Below are 24,442 nucleotides of genomic sequence, written 5' to 3'. Positions count from 1 at the left end.
AAAACAATTTCTGAGGGCGTGTTGTTTGTCTGCCGGAAGTTTTTGAAGGACTTCTTGCCGGTTGATGGTAGTCTTCAGAGTGCGGTTGATGAGGACAGTGAAAAGGGAAATTATTTCTTCAAAGGAGGGCGGAGTCGGTTTGGCCAGGGTAACTACTATGTCGCATAGCACATTGAGGATGTCTTCGGACTGGCAGGAGGGAAGGATGAGGCCGGAGGGGGGGGGCGGGTAGGGGGGGTGGAAGGGGAGACGATTGGTTGGGAGAGGGTGGACAGGGGGAAGGGGTGGGAAGTCTGTAGCCGAGAAGGTCGGAGTGGGGTTAAGTTTATTAAAGGCCTGTATAGCGGCAAAGCGAGAGAGATTTTGTTGCTCTTGTAGTCTGAGGATTTGAACTTCTTGTAGTCGTCGAGGGCATTTGATAGAAGACGCAATGTGATCGGAATTACCACAGTTAGCACAGTGTTTCTGACCTTGACAATCCTGGCCATCCGGGTGATTAGCTCCACATGTAACACAGCGGAAATTACTTTTACAGTGTTTTAGAGTATGCCCAAAGTGACGGCATCGTTTACATTGCATTGGTTGACGAACATAAGGAACAACCTTATAAAGTTGATAATACATTCGCACTTCTGTGGGAAGGTCTGCGGATCCGAAGTTGAGGAGATAGGTGGAGCTAGTGGCCCCTAGTCGGGTTATTTTTTGGCAGGGAAGGCCTTGCCGTTCCAAAGCATCCGCTATTAAAGGTTCCGTTAGATTTTCAGGGACTCGATAAATTACCCCTTTATTTCCTGGTTCCTGCTGGTGGCCGGGTGTAGTGATTGAAAATTTGATTTTATCCATATGATCCCACTTCTGTAACGTGGCATGTTGTTGGGAGGTTAATGGTGCAACCAATAAGGCTCCACCACGTAGTATTCGCAAATCCTTAACTTCTCCTACAGTATGTTCGATATGGTGGCAAAGTTTTATAAAGTCCGTATCATGGAACGTTGGGCCTTGGCCCTCGTTGATCTGTTCCGGCGTAATCTTTCCTTCTCGGGTGTCTTTTGGTTGAAATATAAGCGGTTTAATTACTTCAGTAGTGGCATTTAGATCCATGTCCTCTGATCGTCGTGGTTGAGAGTTCGTGGTAGGTTGTTCATCATCGTAAATGAGTGAGTTTGGAGGGTCGCTTGGCTGTTTTTTCCGTTTTTTAGGAGAGCTCATAGCAGAGCAGAAAGGAAGGGAGAGGGGAGAAAGCAAGAGGGGAGGGAAAAGCTGATACACTTACACAGAGACCAGAGCACAAAGAACGTGACTGGCAAACGCACTGTCAAAAGGTTAATGTCTGTCCTTTATAACTTTCAAAGCATCCCCGTATCGAAATGAGTTATGTTAATTTGGCGAAAATGCAGAATAGTATGAAAACTACTTTTAGGAGTAAATCTACTGTACCTCCGAGCGAGAGGAAAGACGCGGGAGTAATTTAGTTTTTTCGCTCGTGTTTTTGCAAACGACTGTAGAGGGGGCAGTGATCGGAGCGGCGCCGAAACTAATACTTTTAAAAATTAATTAAAAATAGTTAAGTTATTAAAACTATCAATATCTATATATTTTTGAAAACGTAATTTTAGGTTCTATATGATTTAAAAAAATGAAAGCTTTTCATTAGTAGTCAAAAGATCGATTCTATCCCTTTAAGTGATAAAACTAAAAACTGATTTTTTTTGGAGGAAAAACGAACGGTGAATTTTCTTCAAATTAATTTACCATGCTTAAGCATACAAATTCTAATTGAATTATAAGCTTGTTTCTTAGTATTTGTACAAGATCTTACTTATTTGTAGCAGATAATAAGACTGTTTGTTCTTAAAGTATATTTATGTTAATCCAGATTAATGTTTGAAATGCCTGGAACAAAGTGTGGGGTAGCAATTTGCAACAACAGTTCAGAAATAACAAAAATAAATCCGACAGCTCAGCACACGAAATACCAAAAATTCCCTAACCAAAACCTACACCCTCCAATAACGGTTGACGACTTATTACTAATGATTAAAAGAAATTTAAGAACCGATTTTAAAGAGTAACTTATGTTTTTCCCCATGTACACAACCTCAGATTTACATGACGCCTGTTTAAAGATAGAAAAAACCCTAAGCCGTAATAAACAAAAACCAAGTCAATCCCAAAATAAAATAAATCCTGTCGTGGAAAATTCCCAACAAACTCCAGAAACACAAGCCATGGTTCATACACATCGGGAACTCATTATGGTTAGAGAACAACCGGGATATCAGATTCATCCCCAAGTAATACAACCCCATTTAGTTCCTCAACCACAAATAGTTCCTCAATCACAATTATTTCCTCAGCCTCAAGTTATACAGCAGGTAGGTCCACCAACCCCGATTTATTCCCCGGTAGCAACGAATCAAGGGTATATCCTGTACACGGGAACGTACTACACTAACATGGACACAAATTTTGAGCGGTACATCCCACAAGGGAACACTAATAACCCACTTCCGGAACGATCCCCAAATCCAAATTGTTCCTCAAAGCTACCACACTCAGAATTACTAAGCTGGTTTCCCGAGGCCCACTCCCCAAACAAGGCAATTCAACCTTGAACCAAGAAGACAAAATCGACCCCGAGACGATTTTCCTCGACCGACTAGAATCTTTCAGCAGTTCACTAGACATCAACAGAATCCGATCCAGGAAAGACAAATTCCTCCGGTAATCGGTTAGGAGTCCGACCAGTTACCTGTTTCAAATGCGGTGCCTTAGGTCACTATGCCAGCGACTGTCCGTCCACTCGAATGGAAAGACAAAGAGGTCCGTATCCGAGAAACGCCAACTAGGGAAGGAATCCCAGAGGACGCTTCCCTCTCGCAGCAACGCAATAGTCCCTCAACAGGAAAACCGAATTGTGGGAAGACCACCACAATTCGACGAAAAAGACGACTCCCAAAGAGGAACCCTCATTTAATAAAAATAAATTTTGAACACTCTATTTTGCCTACACGAATCAACCCATGATGAGTCTAGATCAATGGAGAGCCATACAAAGATTTAGAGGAGATGTTAGATTAGATCCTACTTCGGAAAAGTCAGGCTTTGAAATAAAATTTGAGCAAGACATAATTAGTCGATTTAGCCAAGATCGAGTTCCATATCGTCCCTTTATTTCTTTGTGACGTAATATTAGACCAATATTTCTTAGAGGATTGGAAAACCATTATCGATTTTGGAAAATTTAACTTGCACAATTGATGGACTGACATTAAAATTGTTAGAGGTGTCAGATGACAAATTGCCTCAGACACCCCAAATTGTTACTAATGTGAATGAAGTAGTTGAATCTCTCGTACAAGCAGAAGAGAGAGTTGAAAGAACATCTCAGATTTCCTGAACTATTTAGTGATAAATTAGGACGTACCAGTTTGGTCGTCCACAAAATACACGCAGGTGGCGCTAAGAAAAAGATTATCGAACAAAACATCTACGAGATGCACGAAACTAGTAAAAAAGCCCGTAACTAGAGTGGGATATAGTCCTCTCTATGCGCAACGACCAAATCTTGTTGTTCGCGATTTTTACTAGAGATGGCCGATACCAGGCTTAACCCGATACCGGTTCCAGCATGAACCGATACCGATCGATACCGATATTTACTCACTATGATCCAAAACCCGATACTTCAACAGATACCGATATGGTATCGGTTCATCCCTAGAGTAGTAGGCGCGTACTAAGAAAGATTTTGGGTTGTCTTCAGTGGTCTTCCCCCTTCATGAAATGTGTCGAGGTGAACATCCCCTCTGGTTCAGGTCGCTATCTAACCCTGATCAGTAACGCACGCCCTTTCCCTTTCACTGGTAATCTTAACCGCGCTTGGAAAAAAAAAATTTCCCCATTTTCAAAGATGCGAGATCAGGTTCGTCTCACCCACTGTTCAATACATTAAAGTATTCATGACAGTTACATCTATCGGCGTTAGTATAGCGTTAAATAATAATAAATAGTTAACTGAATTCCGGTACAGGGATGGTTTATAGATGGAAAACTTCTAAATATCCACTATAATACCTACTACACGGGGGATAGAATTGTGTCATTCCCCGCAGATCTGAGCGCCATCATTTGAAAAAGATTCGAAGTTTAGGTCAGTGGTCCTCCCCCTTAAGTTGCAAACTTCCGGAAAAGTTTTGTCGTGCAACTTTCTTGCTGCCTTTGCCTTTAAAACACGTTTTCTCCGGGTCCGCTTTATTTTCACAATTGACCATTTCGGTATTCATCTCTGCGCTGGCGCAAACGGCCTTCACCGCCCCAAATTTGCGAAGCTGTCTTTGATAAGCTGAATAAACTCTTCACCTTTTTATGCCTTACCAAAGACGGGCTCTACGACGGGGAACGGCGCTGCGCGTAATACCGAAATGGTCTATTCACCTCTTTTTAGTTAAGTATAATTTTGGGCCCTTTGATTATAAATTTAGGCGCCCTAACAAAATTTTAGGGGGGGGGGGGGGTACAATGTATCCTACGTCACTGTAAGGAATCAAAATAATAATATATAATTTCTATCAATGTCCCTTTAAGTCCACACTCTATTTTACCCCGAACTTATGAAAAGTATCTTTTATTTATGGAGAAATTGTATTTGAACATTTACATTGTGTTGAAAGTAAAACGACACACGTTGGTAGAGAAATATGACTTAATAATGCATTGGTCTCTACAACTAGTCACGGTCACCGAACAGTACTATCGAGAGCTAAGAAAGCCTTCTATCTTTATTGTGCTGGTTACAGATAAAGTTTACGGTTTTTCCATAAACAGTTTTTATATTCAAAGATAATTATGCCACGAGTCACGCATTGGCTGTGTTTTCATATAACCAAATAACTAATCCACAAATGATTCAAGTTTCTATAGGTAGCAACAACTATTTCAGAACACGAGGTAATTTCGGGAAAAGTAAGCGAATGTCACCGGCTTGATAAAAACAACTTGAAGAAAAGATAGTCGTAAGAGTATTATTGAAGGACTTGAAGCATTTCGGGATCATTTCTCAGTCATGAACTGGACATTAAATGTGATTGTTCCAAAAGTAAGTGAACTAAACAACACTGCACTTCTTCAATTTATCTACGTGTGTCGTACGCATGAAGGGTGGTAAGAACTAAAATAGAAGTTTATGGGCAATTTTGAGTCATCCTTAATAAGTTATGATTAGACTGTTTTACGAGTTATTAAATTAAAGGAAAGGACCACAATTAATAAAAACGTTTTAAATACACGTAAAAGATACTAAAATAGTAATTAAAACAAATAATTACTCAATAATTAGTCTATAATTATTTATGTTATTATTTTTAACATACCAAATAGCCCATTAAGCTTAGCGCCATTTTTAGCCACATCGTATGATGAACATCTACGTTGTGGGTAATAGTTTGGCCTACCCTGTTGGCGTCATTGTAGGCGACGTTGTAGTGTACAGTAAATGCCTTTGGTAGTATAAAAATTTTCGTTCGTCATTTGAAGGGAGACTGAATAGGAGAGGATTAAACATTGCATTTAATTGTACTAGTAAGGTTAAGTATTCTGAATTGTGTTTTACGTTTGTTCGAGGCGAGAGAGAGGATTATGGTAATGCTTTGATTTAAATGGAAGGTTTCCTACTCCTTTTAAAATTTTTGTCAGCCGTCAACAATAAGGATTTCACGCTTTCAATCCCGCTCCCCTATTTCAACATTCAATGAAATCGAGGGAAATTTTAAAAGCAAAAGGAACTATATACTGGTGTTATTTTTAGAGCACAGTTAATGGCAGCGCATCGAGGGGCTATTCACTCAAATTTTCTGTACAGTACGATGTGGCTACTATTACGAACCTTTGGGTCGTCTTGTTCTAATAATTTAAAGAGATGTCACGGGCTTATATCGTTTGGATTCGCTAAAAGTACGTCGAATTACTAGAAAGGAGCGAACAGCTGGGTTCGCTCTGACACGCTGTGATAGTCGCGGCTCGCTTGCGACTCGCGAGAGTCACGGCATTGCCTAAGCCTCGGTTGCTTGTTAACAATCCCCCGATCTTTCACGTTAATCTGGTGTATTCTTCAGTTCAAATTCATATCCCTGTACTCTCATACCTGGATTTATGTTAATTTTGTTTTTTGTCTCGTCTATTTGGTTGTTTTTCAAATCACAGACCGATGCGGATAATGCTACATTGATAATCTTCTCAAATCTTGCACAGTTACACTATGGCCCATAGTCTATTTTCTACCTTTCTATAAAGACCAATGATACAGCAATATCACCATCACGTGACCGCGAAACGATGTCGACGAATAAATCGCCAAATCACCAAAAACATCGCAATTAAAAAAAAAAATACGAAAAAAAAACGCAATAGCACCACATGTCATTCCATTTTTAATTTATAATTATCTTAAATTAATTCAGAAGCACAAACTACTTGCAAATTTTAGACCCTCATACCATAGCTTTTGATTTATAATTAACATGCAAAATGGTAGTCCTTTCCTTTAAGTGGTTGTCCGTAAAACATTCCGATTATACCTTGGTTTTTAATGTCAAAATGTCATAGAACATTTTCGATTAAAAATTGCCCATATAACTTAGTGTATTTCGGGCCCACATCTTTTTTGGAACTCTCTTTATAAAACCAGGGATAGATTTAATTTTAGAAGTAGGAATGGAGAATGGTTAGTATTTACTTCAGTCCGACTCATAGCCCAGTTTAGAGCCCCTCCCTTCAGTACGTAACGAGAAGTTTAAATTATCTTTTTGGCTAACTTGAACTACGTTTTGATGACGTTGCTGACGGGGACGGCGAAAAATTGGTAAATTTTTTTACTTCTATCGCTATGACCCGCCTCTTCTTTCATACCCCTCCCGTCCCGTGGAAGGGGGTCCCGGACTTTGACGCGCGCCCACATTACTCTGTTCTCCATTCCTACTTCAAAATTAAATCTATCGCTGATAAAGCGTATGCCACTCATTCGGTATTGAGTTTATTATTCAAAAGCAACAATTTGTCGAAATCTAGTAGCGTATGGAAATGGGTAGGTTACTTTGTGTCTGAAGGCTTTGTATGAACCTAATTTTCGAGATGAAATTTTGCATCAGAAGCCGTTCGTAGAATATTGACGTTTCAAAATATATATATTATTTTTACATATTATAGAAACCTCCTTATGCATACTGGGATGAAGGTGATCCTATTCCTAAAGGACATGGAATAGAACTTTGGAAGTACATAGTCACACCCAAAAATCTCAAGTATAACGTTTATTTCTTTTCTATATGGGGTTAACACTCGGTTTTCACTGGGCGAATTTCTTTCCGGAAAAAAATTCGCAGAAAAAGCGAAAAAGGTAAAAACCGCCACGGAAATTTTTGTCCTGTGTGGTCGGTTTCCACTGGACGAAACCGTGGCGGAAAGAAATATCTGATAAGCCCAGTGTCCGAACAGAGCGATTGAGCTCATTCGATTTCCTTCATATTAACATCTTTGTAAATTAAATTTCTTTTATCTCAGAGATAAAGGATACTTCCTTTCTCTTCCACCAAAATTTTCGAATCTATTCATTTTAATATTTAAATAACATAACAGTTCTCTAATCAAATGATGGTAAACAGGTTAAGCCTTGGTTAAACACCGTAAATTTCAAAATGGCGGATCCTTAGTAAACACGCGCTCAGTGTTAATCATGTGACTAGCATACCCTCAAAGATTGGTTTGTGCCTACGGAAAAAAAACGCGGCTCGGGAAAATTCGCAAAAATAGAAATAGGTCCCGCAACGCAAAATCGCGAAATTCGCCAAAAAAAGAGGAAAACATTTTCCTTTTCCGCAAAATTTTGCGAAAAACGCACGAAAAACGCCCAGTGGAAACCGAGTGTAAGAAAAATTATCGACTCCTTTCTTTAGCTAAAACTGAATATCAATTAATTAGTACCTCTTCAAGTGACACAACGTATCTGTATGTCACCGCGTTCAAAATTGTCAAATTGGAGCAAACGTGTTCGTAATTTCAGAACCGCGGTCGCATTTCCAAGAAATTGGGAAAATTAATCTTCATTACATTATCTATCTTCTTACTTAACAATCATTAACGAGTGATTAATCCTTTATGGGTTCGATATTCGCTAAATCAACCATTCATTAATCAAAAGTGTCTTGATTAGAATCAAGACCTAAAAAGTATCGATAAGACTGAGGTTATCACTTGTCTGAAGGATCAGATATTAATTTTTCTTTTTAATTGAAACTTAAATGCATGCTTAAGAAAAAACAACGTTCCATTACCGTTTTCCGTTGAAATAAATTATTTTACTGGTAATCAATTTCAAAAATTTACTTATCTCGGCTTTTCGACCACAATTCCATTCCCCGAAAACATTTTATCATTACATTAATTACTTTTAGGAGAGAACGTGTATGGTTTTGCGTTTTAAAAGGTTCCTAAAGACGTTACATACCCATTCGTGATCGGCACGCTTCGCAGTGGAACATTTTAATTATTCTAAAACCAATGGCGCCAAATTCAATAGGGACAGTAACATTTTTACTCGCGGTTTTGCAAAATGATGTAATATCGAGTGTACTTTCTCATAGTTCAGGGCATGATCAGTGTTACTGCCCAATTTCTCTCTCTAGTTTCTAACAATGGTTAGAGACTATTTGATATGGCACGGCACAACGTTATATACATATGTAAATTCTAAGTAGCACAAAAGGAAAAAGAATCCATTTTTTTATATTTTGGTTTGAAATAAATAAACTCTTGATAGTAGTAACGAACAGAATGTCAAGAGAATGGCACCGGTAATGAGCAGCAAAAAGAGAGGAAAGTTTGCTTCAAGGCAGCAGAGGGACATGGTAGTGAAAATGGTAATCTAGAATTTTGTTCGTTCAAACCTTAATATATCATGAAAAATTCAAGTGAGGAGGCGGCACTACCTAGAAAGATTGATTTTGGCAGATAACAGCGAAAAAATTATGTTCTACACACACTGGGACTATGGGAGAGTTTCTGGACCGCAGGTCGCACATGATGAAATTTCAACTCCAGTTTACATCAATTCTCCCTGGTCGTACTAGTAGCAGGTTAAGCTATAGTTTGCTCAGGTCCTATTAGTCTCGAAAGGGTTATATAGTCCTTGTAACTTTTAAAGGTTGTGGTCTTGGCTAAACAGACCGCTATTACAGTTTTTTTTATTGTTTTATAGGTTTTTTTGACACGTTATCTCCCAAAAGTAATTAATGTAATGATAAAATGTTTTCGGGGAATGGAATTGTGGTCGAAAAGCCGAGATAAGTAAATTTTTGAAATTGATTACCAGTAAAATAATTTATTTCAACGGAAAACGGTAATGGAACGTTGTTTTTTCTTAAGCATGCATTTAAGTTTCAATTAAAAAGAAAAATTAATATCTGATCCTTCAGACAAGTGATAACCTCAGTCTTATCGATACTTTTTAGGTCTTGATTCTAATCAAGACACTTTTGATTAATATTTGTTCCTTCAGTCTTCATTTTAATTAAGAATGTTAAGAAACTGTTTTACATTTTCAAAATCTGCACTAAGCAGAAACATATATAAAGGGGACCATAACTTTAGCTCAATCAGACATTTATTTATAATGATACTTCAAAAAAAAAACGTAAATCAATAAAAGTTTGTATTCTTATCGTAATTAACATAATACAATTTTTACCAATCATTTATTGAAACGCGAGGCGCCCCCCTAAAAATTTCAGAAATAGGACCAAATTGACAATTTTACAAAATTTTTAAAAATGCTGATTTATGTCCGTTCAACATTTAGCTCAAAAATGTCATAAGCCCAATATGAAATTCGGATATCCTTAAAAATTCACAAAGACGATCCGAGATTGCCAATTTCAAACTTTTTTGTAGCATAAACTAATGTTAACGAAGGAGGGAAGGGACAAATATGACTATTACATAATCAAAGGATATCCCCGTATCTCTAATATAAGCAGAGTTACGAGCTTCCAAAATTTAATGTAATGTTAATCCTATGGAGGAGGCAAAGTACCTACAAGCACCGGGGCAAGTACCTACAAGCACTCACAAGCACCTACAAGTACCCGGGGCAAGTACCTACAAGCACCCGGAGCAAGTACCTACAAGCACCCGGAGCAAGTACCTACAAGCACCCGGACCAAGTACCTACAATCACCCGGAGCAAGTACCTACAAGCACCCGGGGCAAGTACCTACAAGCACCCGGGGCAAGTACCTAGGAGCACCCGGGGCAAGTACCTAGGAGCACCCGGGGCAAGTACCTGCAAGCACCCGGGGCAAGCACCCAGAGGCACCCGTGGTAAGTACCCACAAGTACCTACAAGCACCCACAAGTACCCGGGACAAGCACCCGGGGCAAGTACCCACAAGTATCTACAAGCACCCACAAGTACCCACAAGTACTCACAAGTACCTACAAGTACCCTGTAGTACCTACAAGCACCCACAAGTACCTAAAAGTACCCATAAGTACCTAAAAGTACCCACAAGTACCTACAAGCACTCACAAGTACCTACAAGTACTCACAAGTACCTACAAGTACCCAGTAGTACCTACAAGCACCCACAAGTACCTACAAGCACCCCAAGTACCTAAAAGTACCCATAAGTACCTACAAGTACCCACAAGTACCTTCAAGTACCCACAAGTACCTGCAAGTACCCATAAGTACCTACAAGCACCCACAAGTACCTACAAGTACCCATAAGCACCCACAAGTACCTAAAAGTACCCATAAGTACCTACAAGTACCCACATGTACCTACAAGTACCCACAAGTACCCACAAGTACCTACAAGTACCCAGTAGTACCTACAAGCACCCACAAGTACCTACAAGCACCCCAAGTACCTAAAAGTACCCATAAGTACCTACAAGTACCCACAAGTACCTTCAAGTACCCACAAGTACCTACAAGTACCCATAAGTACCTACAAGCACCCACAAGTACCTACAAGTACCCATAAGCACCCACAAGTACCTAAAAGTACCCATAAGTACCTACAAGTACCCACATGTACCTACAAGTACCCACAAGTACCTACAAGTACCCATAAGTACCTACAAGTACCCACAAGTACCTACAAGTACCCATAAGTACCTACAAGCACCCACAAGTACCCACAAGTACCTACAAGCACCCACAAGTACCCACAAGTACCTACAAGCACCCACAAGCACCTACAAGTATCCACAAGCAATTATCCCAGGCTCTTCATATTATATTTACATTTGGTTTTGCGATAAATCACAGTCTTTGACGGTGTATGCCTAAGGCGAACAGAGAATTATTCTCGCTATGAGTAAAACAAGCAACCCCAGCAGAAAGGACACTCGTGCAGGATATGTAAGATAATGAAAAAGTGAAACAATAGGGGCTAAAAAAAACGAGCATGATGTAAAAATTTCTTTACTAGACGGCATACCTCCAGTACTTAGCGAGACTGATAAATATTAACTTAACAGTAGAACTCGCAGGAGACAGCTTAAAGGCAAGCGCACACCTATCGTCATCGGACGGACCGCACGTATCGCACGCATCGGATTTTATTGTTATTACCATTGTTTCAAATGAGAACGCGCTTATCTGTCCGCATCGTACGTATCGGATGACGGAAATGCCGACGAGGATTCCCGATAGGGGCATACAATCCGTATGGTCCGTACGGAGCTAAGACAAAAATCGCTTAACGCAGATTATGTGTTGATGAAACATAAAATGGCGCTCTTTTAAGATTAGGAAAATTTTCTAGGTTTACCACATTATTCCAAGTTGAAAGGTGTTTCCGGTTAGTAATTTAATCCGGGAAAAATCAGAAAAAATGCTTATTTTGCTAGAAAAAAAAACATGCACAACTATAGCCACTATGTTAAGCCTAGTTTGAAATTTCGCGCATTTTGAAAATTCCCGAGTATTACGCCGCGCATGCTCAATTGCTCATACGCGCGTTCGGAAATCCGAATGCTCCGAATTTAGTGTGTGCAGTTGAAGAAAATTATCCGATGCGTGCGATCCGTGCGGTCCGTCCGATGACGTTAGGTGTGCGCTAGCCTTAAGTCGTTATCCCTTAGCACCATCCCTAAACCACTTCACCATCGCGCGCCACCATCCCTAAACCACCGCACTCTCGCGCGCTTCGGAAGAGGCGGAGTCCATTTACCCTTTTTTGTGGCTTCAACTATAGAGTTCGGTTTGGTGGAGTCACCAAATAAGTCTTTGCTTTAAAATAATTGAAATCGGAATGATGGGGATGAAAAGCCCCGAACACACGATATTCCTGTCACCATACATTGCCAAATCCCCCCATCGCACGAGTAAAAACGTTAAAGCGATGAAAACACCAACCAGCAATACTCTCCAAAGGCAAGGAACCTGGACAGCAACGATACTCTGACTCTGAAACGCACGATAACAGGACCACGCTACCTTGGACAGTTATTTGAAAGAATCCGAATCTGTGACCGCTATCGAAAGAATTGACTAATTTTAGTAGGGATGTGCAAGAAGAAATTAAAATAGACAATTTTAGTTGCGTCAGAATATTCCCTTTATACGGACAGTAAAGAAGTCGTTGGACCGTATCGGTTTTTTTTAAGTTCACCCGACCCACAATCATGGACGTCAGCAGCAGATGTAAAACACGACAAACACAAACTATTTCGTGATTATAAAGCGGTTCCTCACATCCAGTTAATCTCTCTTGTGATTAGTTGTGACCCGTCCCGTTCTGGCGTTTCCTCATTCTCCATTCCAGAAAATCCGAGACCCCCACTGGGTTTACTAGAGCCGTCGACGGTAGCAATAGCAAAGGCACTGTGATTAGCGCAATTGTATCACCTACCGGATAAGGCTGAATAACACAAAAGTGGCAAAATGCCTTAACACTAAGTTCCCGGAAAGAAGGAAAGACTTTCTTTTTGCTTACCCCCGGAGGGTTGAATCGTCAATAACGACTTTTTCTAGGAAAAAAAAAAAAAGAAATCAACGGTCCGCCGACTACATTACAGACCCTTTAAGTAGTAGGTTCCACACCATCAGTATTCGGAGAGTAATGAGAGACTATTTACCATATCTATTTTAATGAAAATCCAAGATTTTATGTTAGAGAAAATCCCCATAATTGGTGCGAGGGAAATAACTTAAGATGGTGGCCTCCCTTCATGTGTGTTGCTTCTCTGTTGGAATGGTCTATTGAGCTTATTTTACTACGAAATCCTAGAATATCACGCAAACTGTTTTCACATATTTTCAGAGTGTTATTTTATGTTGCAACGGGATTGCGTCAATATATGGAAAAGAAACGCTGGTTTATTTTGAATATGTGCCTTGGACCGAAATTTTACTCAGGTTCATCGAATAATGAATACTCCTTGTACGAATTAGTCGGATTGCCTTTCTCGAGCATCAGTCTCTATTTTAATGTGTGGATTGTCGGATTGACCACCGCTTTTGTGGTTCTGGGAATTGAATTTTTTTTGCATTTTTATTTAATCATATCTAAAAGAAACTACTCTTAAGACACTTCGACAACAACCAAAACCATTTCTCGATACGCTAATTTATGTGTCGCAAATCTTGCAAAACAATATTAATACACAGTTTGAAGACTCGAATTTGTGCGTAGCAATGCATCTATCTTTATCAGCATAACTTCGACTTTAAAACCGAGTTCTCTCTTTAGAGGCTTTATTATTTGGAAACGTTTTAAAATATTGAAATGAAAATAAGTAGCACCTTGCACAAATATTAATTTAAAAATATTTTCTTGGAATAACGATACGAAACAGAGCAGATATAAAACTACTAAAGGCATCGAAATCCCGAAAAATATTTCGCATATACCGGGTGGAAACTGCGCCGGCGTCCAGTAGAGATACTTCCCCTTACGCATTGGTGTTATGCAGTGAAATTTTAAGGGATTTACAGGCGCTATTGGGATCAGTTCACTTCAGTTCCACATAATATCAAAGGTTTCAGTTTTGATGTAGAGAAATGAAATGCATAAGTGTAATCAATGACGGATTTTAATTAGGAAAGAAAAGTTGTCACTTGCGGAAACCAAATAGCCCAAATTTAAGTTAATCAAACATTTCCAAATTTAAACATTAAACTCTTCAAATTAATTTTTAATGACAAAGCATTAAAATAAATGTTCAAAACGTCTTCCGTCGACATTGACACATTGCCGACAACGGAATTCCGAGTTTTCTCTTTCGCGAGTTAACATCTCGGGAGAAACGAGAGCAGCCGCTTGCTGAATTCGGTCTCGAAGGCTATCAAGTGTTGGTGGCTCAGTGGCGTACACAAGGCTTTGTACATACCCCCAAAAAGAAAAAAATCCACGGGCGTTAAATCTGGCGAACGAGGTGGCCAAGCGACTGGACCACCACGACCTATCCATTGGGGACCGAATTCCGCGTCTAGCCAATCCCGAGAAACACGTGCAAAAAACCAGACTCGTCTTCGTTCTGCTAAGGGGAGATCATCTAGGGCATCGGACACTACGGTGTTTAAGAGATCAACGTAATGATCTCCGTTTAGATGTTCTTCGAGAAAAACAGGTCCAATTACCCGATCACCTAACAATCCACACCAAACGTTTATCCTCCAGTTTTCTTGGTTATGATTCGCCCTTAGCCAATGGGGATTTTCCCTCGCCCAGTAGTGCATGTTGTGGCGGTTAACGGTACCGTCCCGGTGAAACGTACACTCATCACTCGTAAGTATACGTGGTTTAGGAAATTTCCATCAACTTCAATTTGGTCCAATACCCACCGGCAAAACTCTACGCGTGGTCCAAAGTCTTGTGGTTTAAGATGTTGGTGAAGATGAATTTTGCAGGGGAGAAATCCTTCACCACGAAGAATGTTTAAGACCGTTGTATGAGAACAATTTAATTCCGCTCCGATTGCCCGTGAACTGGTGTGGGGATCAGGGCTCTACATAAGGCACTAGTCAAGGCATTTGACTACTAAAAAAAATGCCTTGACTACTAAAATAAATCGAAATCTGGGGGTTCACTAGTCAACTTGACTAGTAAAAAAATGTCCCAAATATTCGTAAACCATGCGTCTCACTAGTCAGTGACTACTAAAAAAAATTGGGATAGGGGGGCTCACTAGTCAGGCTGACTACTAAAAAAATATCCTTATGTCTACGATACGCCTTACTACTTCGTTTCGTCTGCCCGCCCCATGTCCACCTCCTTGTACAACTGGCGGATGATGTTGATGTCGCACTGGTGCATTACGTCGAATCACCGTGCCTCTTTCGAGAAATCGGGTTATTGCGTTTAAAATTACTTGATGCCCCGGATGTGGTCGGTTCGGAAACCTTTCTGCAAACGTCCTAGCAGCTAACCTTGCGTTTCTCTGACACTCTCCGTAAATGAAAAACATTTCAAGGTAATCCTCAAAACTGTACAAATCAATTTCAGCCATGTTTTACCAGATGTAAGCTAGAAAACGGACTGCTTTCTTCAATTAGAAACATGTAGCCTTTGTTTCGCATTTACTGTCTTGGTTTTTTATTGTTTCAAAAAAAATAAGAATTTTGTTGTGCATGACGTAGACTGCGAAACTAAAGTCAATATTGCTTTTTGTTAACACACAGATACACACCCAGACACGTCCAGTGTAATGCCTCTCCATGACGTCATCGTCAGTCGGAGAAGTAAAAATATACATTCGTTGTATTTAATGAAAACGAAAATAGTTTCCGAAGTTAAATCGTACTGCTTTCAGATTTTCCTTGGTGTGTGGCACATATTTTATATGGAATAAAATCATCATTACATTAAGTGATAAAGCGTGTATTTTCTGTTTGTATAACCACTGAATAAATTATTCTTTATCCCTTAAATATTTTGCCGACACCAGGACGACGTAGACACGGAGAAGAATTGTAAGCACTTTTTAGACTGACAACCGTCAATATACACTTCCGCAATAGGGGAAAGTGGAGGGATGAAAAACTTCGTTAGGACTAATAACTTGGCAAGCGGTATTATATTCCCCGCAAAATTGTATTATATTTCCAGCAAACTGGCACTACAAACTATTCTCTAGTGAGCATCTTGATAAGAAAATAAGCATCCGATGGCTGTAGTTGCGTAATCAGTTCAAAGTTTACGCATACAGGTAACAGCTTCCCAGAAAGACAGTTGACGTAAATCGCACCACCATGTGTCATTGCATTGACGTACTTTAGTTTTATTTTTCAAAATTATCACTAGAGGGCAGTTCATAGTGCAGCCTTCCTTCCGACGGTCAGACTAAAAAGCTAGTACAATTCGGCTCCATGTCTACTCCTTCCTGCCAAAATTTTGAACAATGTTACTTTGACAACATTGAAATGAGTAAGAATTTTCGAAGAATATCAATCCCGCAGAGCTTTCCAATTCAAATGCTGCATTTTCAGAAGTAACACAATAACAACGAACCTACAACGCTAAAAAATATTTGGAATATCAGGTAAGGAGAAAAGCTTTTAAGGGTACATTTATATATTTACCTTTACTCTTTCTTACTTGCGCAAGTGAGCACAAACAAAAGGGAGAGTCAAAAATAGAAGGGAGAAAGTAACTATAACGGCCGGGGCCGTCAAGCCAACGTCACGTGATATGTTGAGAAAGAAATTCAAAAAGGGTAAACACAAGAATACGGTTAGAGGCTCGCACGTGGTAACTGTAGCATAGGCCACGCTTAATCACCTAATACTCGGACGTAATACTGGCCGTACCGTAAACAAACTTCTTTCATAATTTTCCCTCTCTGTTACTAGGATTGCGTATGTGCGGCACGCTCTTAGAGAGCCACTGCACTGATATCAGGTTTGAAAAGGGGGCTGTTGGAGAAATTGGTCTCCAACTCTCCCTCTAATTTGTGCTCACTGCTTGTGTAGATATACTGTATGTATACAGACCGAATAGAACGATTTTTAATGTTGTGCACGTGAATTTCTCTTGCGAATACCAACTAAGCCGTTTCCCAAGTTACTTCAGAAACCATAACATTTTAAACGCAAATAGTCTACCAATACTCGTGTCTCTGCAGGTTATCTCTGAATGAAATCTTTAAACGTGGAATTGTCTTATTAATATTGAGAAAGTAAGTAAATCGTGTATTTTAACATAAAGGTAGCTTCGCAAAGGCACTTGTTCCAAATTACTTCATTTTTTTGAACTGCATTAATTTTTTTCTCTCTCCTTCCTGCGACTTTATTTGATTTTCCTCAAACGAACAATTTAAATATATCCCTAAAAAAGAAATAAAATTTGTAAAGAAAAACATCAAAGTTGAGCAACAAAAATTAAATTTTAATAAAAATCACCCTTTTTCTCTATTGCTCGACATACCCAAAAATAACCCAAAAGCTTTAAAAGAAAACAAGTTGGGAAACCAAAATAAACCTCTCCGAGTCAAGACGCAATTAAAAAGTTTTTCTTAAATAATTAAATAAATATAATTGATATTAATTTTTTTAATCGTCATAAATTTACCTTAATTCTAGTTATATAGTTTTAAGAAACTTTATTCCTTAAAAAATTTCAATTAAAGCTATTGTTGACGTTTGAATTCTAGCGTATGCTTCTTTTACAAATTTTGGAAATTTGGGGCATATAAAGCGATTGATTCACAAACAATGATAACAAAGACACGCAATTGCGTGAACCTTTGGTGGAAACCCTGCCGTTGGGAGGATAGATGTTTCTCGTAGCCCTAGCCGATCGCCCCGTACTTCTTAATCCTAACGATGGGAGTAGAAGACAACAAGTTGGGAAAGCCAAAATATTACCTCTCCGAGTGGAGATGACTATCACTACCCCTTAAACAACCTAAATATATGCATCATTCGCTTTTTTTTAATTCTTTGCAAGTGCAGGAATTCAATTTTAAAATAGTCAATTGTTCAAGCCTTTTCAATATCTCTCAATTGCTGTGGAAACTCTACTCTCTCGCTATACCTCAACCGTATTCTTTGTCTACCAGTATGATTTGTAACATTTGTCCATATCAAAGCTGAATCATACCTCGCCACACAAAAAGCAAATGTCCCCAAAACATGGAAGCCACAACCCAATCACACATAAGCTAGGCTCCCACTTAACCAAAATAATTATTAAACAGTTAAATACTCACAAAGATTGGCAAAATCAATCTCCTTCAGTAATACGTAGCGCTTAAATATATTATTTTCCGAACAAAATTAATCGAGCAAATTTAACGCTTAACTTCTTCTCTTGAAATTCTATCAAAGAGTGATTCAACTGTTTAAAAAAAGGTTTTTTTCGCAAATAGGGCGCTATCATATCAACCGCAATTCCGTCATATTTAAAAAATATACATTGCCAACACTTTTTTAGACACAATAGTGGAAGTTTTAGTCTCATTTAAAACATGTAAAACAATTATCTCATCTACAAATAGCTTACACATGTCTTTTTTACCAATACCTAGCCGTTTGGATTTTTCTAAAGCAATCTTAGCACCAAAATATTTTTTGATACAAAATAAATGTTCTATACTCTTCATTTTTGAAAATATATTTTTACCTCTCCGTGTGACGTAGTCCAGGAGAGGTTCTGTAACGGCCGTGTCTGTCTGTCTGTGTGTGTGTGTGTGTCTGTCTGTCTGTCCGTTGTTACACCCACGTGACCGCGTTCGCAGTTTGCATATCGGAGCAAACGTGTTCGCCATTTCCGAACTGCTTTCACAGTCACGGAAATGGCTCCTCTACTTGAGTTCTCACACCACCATCTTCTGAATTTTGTCCATCCCACATGAACACCAGTCTGGTACTTATCTGGCTTCCAACACCATCATCTTCTGTTCTTTGTCAATCCCACATTGACACCAGTCTGCACTTACACTGGCTTCTAACACCACCATCCACTGGTCTGCCGTCTATTCCACATAGACACCAATCTGTATCATTGGCTTCTACTCCATTATCATCGTTTGGTTTTAGGATATACGCGGCGATCAGCTAGGGTTACGAGAAACGTCTAGCCTCCCTAAGGTGGGATCGGCCACCAAAGGTTTTCGCAATTGCGCTTTTTCCTTACTATTATAATGGAATCGAATCGTATATATACCCCAAAATTTGAAGAGGGGTACCCTTCACTTTAAACGTCAATATTAGCAAAGTTTGAGAAGATAATAGGTATAACTTTATTTTAAACGATTTAACTATTATTAATGTTAATTATTGAAGATTAAAATAATTAAAAATAATTATATTTATTTAAATATTAAAGATAAACCTCTCGTACAAAGAGAGATTATCACTGCCTCCTGTATCAACCAAGGCCCGTGCATGCGATATATTTCCTTCATTGCCTCCTATATCTACCAAGGCCCGTTCATGCGATATATTTCCTTCATTGCCTCCTATATCTACCAAGGCCCGTGCATGCGATATATTTCCTTCATTGCCTCCTGTATCTATCAAGGCCCGTGCATTGTGATATATTTCATTCATTGCCTCCTATATATATAAAGGATGAGGGCAAAAGTGTTTTCATTGGATAATTTTGTTTATATAATCTTCTCGACACGGAGAGGTAATATTTTGGTTTTCCCAACTTGTTAAGCGTTTATAATGGTTACTCTCTACACCTACACTAATCTTACACAAACAAGGAGTATAAATCCACTAGTGGAAGCGGTGTTTTTATTGAAAATATATATTTTTAAGCGTTTATCATGATTACGCTCTACAGCTACACTAATCTTACACAAACAAGGAGTACTATAAACCCACTACTGGAAGCGGTATTTTTATTCAAACGTAAAACAATTTCGCTTAAGTTTATCATCTCTAGACATCGGTAAAAATGTCTCTATCACTCCTAGGTAACTGTGTGCAGAGGATTTTACGGCATTGTAACTCAAATTCATCTGATTATGTTTTAACAAGGTTAAATCTAACTGGGAGTAAGATGAAAGGGGTAGAAGCTTATCTGTCTTAGGAAATATGAAATTTTATCTTCTCAGTTCGTTAAATCATAAGTTTATAACGAAAAAACGCGGAAGGGGAAACCGAGCAGACAAATAGAATTTTTGGGGGTAGAAGGTTAAGAGCGCCATCTGTCGTCCGTGCCAAAGTTGAACTTCCTCTCGAAACGCAATGAGAAAGTGCATAAAATAATGCCATCAGCTATTTAACTGCGTCGATATATTTAACGACTTGACCCATGACATGCCCTTAACACTGGCTTCTATGAATCCTATTTATTCTTGGATGCTAGGAAACTTGGTAGACGTAACAGTCTGTACCAAGTACCCAAGCATCCTTCAATAAACGCCTGGCAACATTGTGGTACGCATGGTACAACTAAAATATAGGATGTGTATTTATCTTTCGACTCACTCAATCGCTTCAACTCTTACAGAGAGACGAAGTATTGAAATCCATATTATGTAGTGAAATTAAAGGTTGCGTTTACGCTATATATAAATGTAGTAAAGCTGAATTAAAAAGTAAACACCAAATTTGAAATGTTAATATCAAAAGATGTTCTTGGAATATTGAGATGAAACAGAGCTTTATAGCTACACAACTACTAAAAGAATCGTAATGCCGAAAATTATTTAAAATATTTCCATTTAATATTCTGCCAAAACGAAATGTTACCGTTTTGTAAGAGATCTTATCATCCTACTCACTTTATATTAACTTTGATATGCGTGTAGTGTTTCGATTCAGATGTAATCTTCATTACTCGTTCTATATAAACTCTCACTTGTGTCACTTCAAAGAAATAAGTTTATCTTAAATAATTAATTAAATATAAATGATATTAATTATTTTAATCGCCAGTAAATAACTTTAAAAATAGTTAAATCGTTTAAAATAAAGTTGTTCCTATTATCTTTCGAAACTTTGCTAATATTGACGTTCAAAGTGAAGGGTACCCCTCTTGCCCGCTTTCTTCAAATTTCGGGGTATATATACGATTCGTTTCCATTATAATGATAGATAAAAACGCATTCGCGTGAACCGATGGTGGAAGCCCTGCCATTGGGAGGCTAGACGTTTCTCGTAACCCTAGCCGATCGCCGCGTATATCTTGAAACCAAACGATGACGAAGGAAAAGAAGCCGGAATGGACAAAGACCTGAAGATGGTGGTGCATAGAAGCTGGTGTCAATGTGGAATTGACGAAGAACAGAAGATGGGTGGTGCATAGAAGCTGGTGTCAATGTGGAATTGACGAAGAACAGAAGATGGTGGTGCATAGAAGCTGGTGTCAAGGTGAAATTGACGAAGAACAGAAGATGGTTGTGCTTGGAAGCTAGCAAGTACAGACTAGTGTCCATGTGGGATGGACAAAGACTAGCAGATTGTGGTCCTTAGAAGCCAGTTAGTAAAGACTGGTGTTGGTAGATGAATGGCCAAATTTCCGTGAACCGCGAACGCGTTCCGGAAATCGGGTATTTGTTTGCTCCAATACGCAAACTGCGAACGCGGTCACGTGGGGTCTGACAGACACACAGACAGACACACAGATACGGCCGGTGTAATACCTCTCCGTGACATACGTCACTCGGAGAGGTAAAAATTGCTCTCTGCGAACACGTTTGCTCCGATATGCCAACTGCGAACGCGGTGACAGACACACACACACAGATACTCCAGTGTAATACCTCTCCGTGACGTCATCGTCACTCGGAGAGGTAAAAAAATCTATCCATGCCTCATACTAAAACCTGTATCGTAAATTTCAGAATCTCAGTGACGATGAACACTTGAAAAAATTCTCACAAAGTTTAAAAATAGACCTTTTTCATTGGTCATAACGAAATGTAGAAAACATCACAAGAGGTTTCTTGTTAAATGAAAGTGCCTTTTCATTACCTCTCCGTGTGACGTAGTCCAGGAGAGGTTCTGTAACGGCCGTGTCTGTGTGTCTGTCTGTCTGTCTGTCTGTCTGTCTGTGTGTCTGTCTGTCTGTCCGTTGTTACACCCACGTGACCGCGTTCGCAGTTTGCGTATCGGAGCAAACGTGTTCGCCATTTCCGAACTGCTTTCACAGTCACGGAAATGGCTTTCTACTTGAGTTCTCACACCACCATCTTCTGGTCTTTGTCCATCCCACACGAACACCAGTCTGTTCTTACTGGCTTCTAATCACCACCATCTTCTGGTCTTTGTCCATCCCACACGGACACCAGTCTGTTCTTACTGGCTTCTAATCACCACCATCTTCTGGTCTTCGTCCATTCGACTTGGACACCAGTCTGTACATACTGGCTTCCAATCACCACCATCTTCTGTTCTTTGTCAATCCCACATTGACACCAGTCTGCACTTACACTGGCTTCTAATACCACCATCCACTGATCTTCCGTCTATACCACATAGACACCAATCTGTATCATTGGCTTCTACTCCATTATCATCGTTTGGTTTTAGGATATACGCGGCGATCAGCTAGGGTTACGAGAAACGTCTAGCCTCCCTAAGGTGGGATCGGCCACCAAAGGTTTTCGCAATTGCGCTTTTTCCTTACTATTATAATGGAAACGAATCGTATATATACCCCAAAATTTGTAGGAAGCGGGCAAGAGGGGGACCCTTCACTTTAAACGTCAATATTAGCAAAGTTTGAGATGATAATAGGTATAACTGTATTTTAAACGATTTAACTATTATTAATGTTAATTATTGAAGATTAAAATAATTAAAAATAATTATATTTATTTAAATATCAAAGATAAACCTCTCGTGCAAAGAGATAGATTATCATTGCCTCCTATATCTACCAAGGCCCGTGCATGCGATATATTTCCTTCATTGCCACCTATATCTACCAAGGCCCGTGCATTGTGATATATTTCAATAATTGCCTCCTATATCTATCAAGGCGCGAGCATTGTGATACATTTCATTCATTGCCTCCTATATCTATCAAGGCCCGTGCATTGCGTTATATTTTTCAAAACAACAACAAAAATGGGAAGCTCCTCTCAGAAACATAATAATTTCTTATCTCTGTATATGAAATGAAAATATGGATTACATTGCGCTCCTTCTTTAATGGTATGAATCCTTGCCTGTCTATTAATATTTTACGTAGGAGTAATACGTTTTTAGCGAAGTCTAGAGAGGATAAACATAAGCGAGATTGTTTCGGAAAAAAATACTGCTTCCACTAATGGGTTTATACTCCTTGTTACTGTTGTATAGAGTAATCATGATAAAAGCTTAAAAAATTACGAGAGGACAGACCTTTTTTATCCTCTTGTTTTATTCTTAATAAGAATATAAAACATTTATTTTGTATCAAAAAATATTTTTTGGTGCTAAGATTGCTTTAAAAAATCCAAACGGTTAGGCATTGGTAAAAAAAACAAATGACATTTTTCAAATCTAATGAGATAACGCCCACCTAGTTGAAAATTGCCCTTTTTTATCCGCGGGAGCCATTCTTAATGAGAATTTCGATGCTAGTAGGTTGTCAATTAAACTACCGGTATATTATTGTTGTTGGAAATTGGATATTAAGTCAAATTAAGTGGTTGTGAAGAGCCAGCAGGTTTTTGCCGCTTCTTTTTGTGAGTACTTGATTTTTGTATGTAAAATGGAGGAAGATAATGTTGAGAGTAAGGATGAAATGCGGAATCGCAAAGCGCGGGAGAGAATGAGGGCAAAATGGTCGACGTTTTCATTGGATACTTAAGTTTATATAATCTTCTCGACACGGAGAGGTAATATTTTGGTTTTCCCAACTTGTTTGAATCTCTAAGGAGTTAACAACTTAAAAATTCGTTACAAATTTATACTTTTGGAAACTTTAGGAAAACTAGTCTTCATTTGAAAACTTAGAAAACAAGACGACCCAAGGGCTCGTAATAGTAGCCACATCGTACGAGTGAATGGTCCCTCAACACCCTACCCTAATGAGTGGATAACCCCTCTATACCTTACCCTAATGAGTCAATAGCGCTATCTTTTTACCTCTCCGAGTGACGTATGTCACGGAGAGGTTCTAATTTCGACGTGTATGTCTGTGTGTGTGTCTGTGTGTCTGTCTGTTGTTATTGACTTGCACCCCAGGGGACCGCGTTCGCAGTTTTCAAATCGGAGCAAACGTTTTCCCAAATTCCGGACCGCATTTACAGTTCCCGGAAATTTGGAAAATTGTATTCCACTTACAATGGCTATTATCTATTGCCTATCTACCACCACTATCCTCAGGCCATTTGTCCATCCCACTTGGACACCAGTCTGTACACACTGGCTTCCACACACCACCAATTATGGTCTTTGTCCATCTCACATGGACACCAGTCACACCACCATCTTCTGGTTTTTGTCCATCCCACATGGACACCATTCACACCACCATCATCTGATCTTTGT

The 24,442-nt window shown here is 39.1% G+C and overlaps 1 protein-coding gene across 2 annotated transcripts; it reads left to right on the top strand.

Annotated features, from left to right (window-relative positions):
- Window positions 1-307: 307 nt before the first annotated feature.
- Window positions 308-11,184, top strand: LOC149712120 (uncharacterized). 2 transcript variants are annotated; one of them, XM_089860701.1, is made up of 2 exons: window positions 308-2,375; window positions 4,943-5,020. In XM_089860701.1, the coding sequence occupies exons 1-2, from the start codon at window positions 2,076-2,078 to the stop codon at window positions 4,952-4,954; spliced, it is 312 nt and encodes a 103-aa protein (XP_089716827.1). In that variant the 5' UTR covers window positions 308-2,075; the 3' UTR covers window positions 4,955-5,020. The 2 variants fall into 2 exon arrangements, 1 of the variants encoding a protein (XP_089716827.1); XR_016377779.1 differs by lacking the exons at window positions 308-2,375; window positions 4,943-5,020 and adding exons at window positions 5,763-7,081; window positions 7,204-11,184.
- Window positions 11,185-24,442: the final 13,258 nt, after the last annotated feature.

Source organism: Phalangium opilio, unplaced genomic scaffold (assembly GCF_054372755.1).
Source record: "Phalangium opilio isolate 3A_F unplaced genomic scaffold, DU_Popi_V2 ptg000011l_1, whole genome shotgun sequence".
In the NCBI taxonomy this organism is placed as follows: Eukaryota; Metazoa; Arthropoda; class Arachnida; order Opiliones; family Phalangiidae; genus Phalangium; species Phalangium opilio.
Note: the sequence above shows the minus strand (reverse complement) of the source record. Positions and strands in the feature narration are given on the sequence as shown.

Bases quoted from the DNA above. Each gene is read 5' to 3' on its own strand.
- LOC149712120 (XM_089860701.1), top strand. From the start codon at position 2,076: ATGTTTTTCCCCATGTACACAACCTCAGATTTACATGACGCCTGTTTA.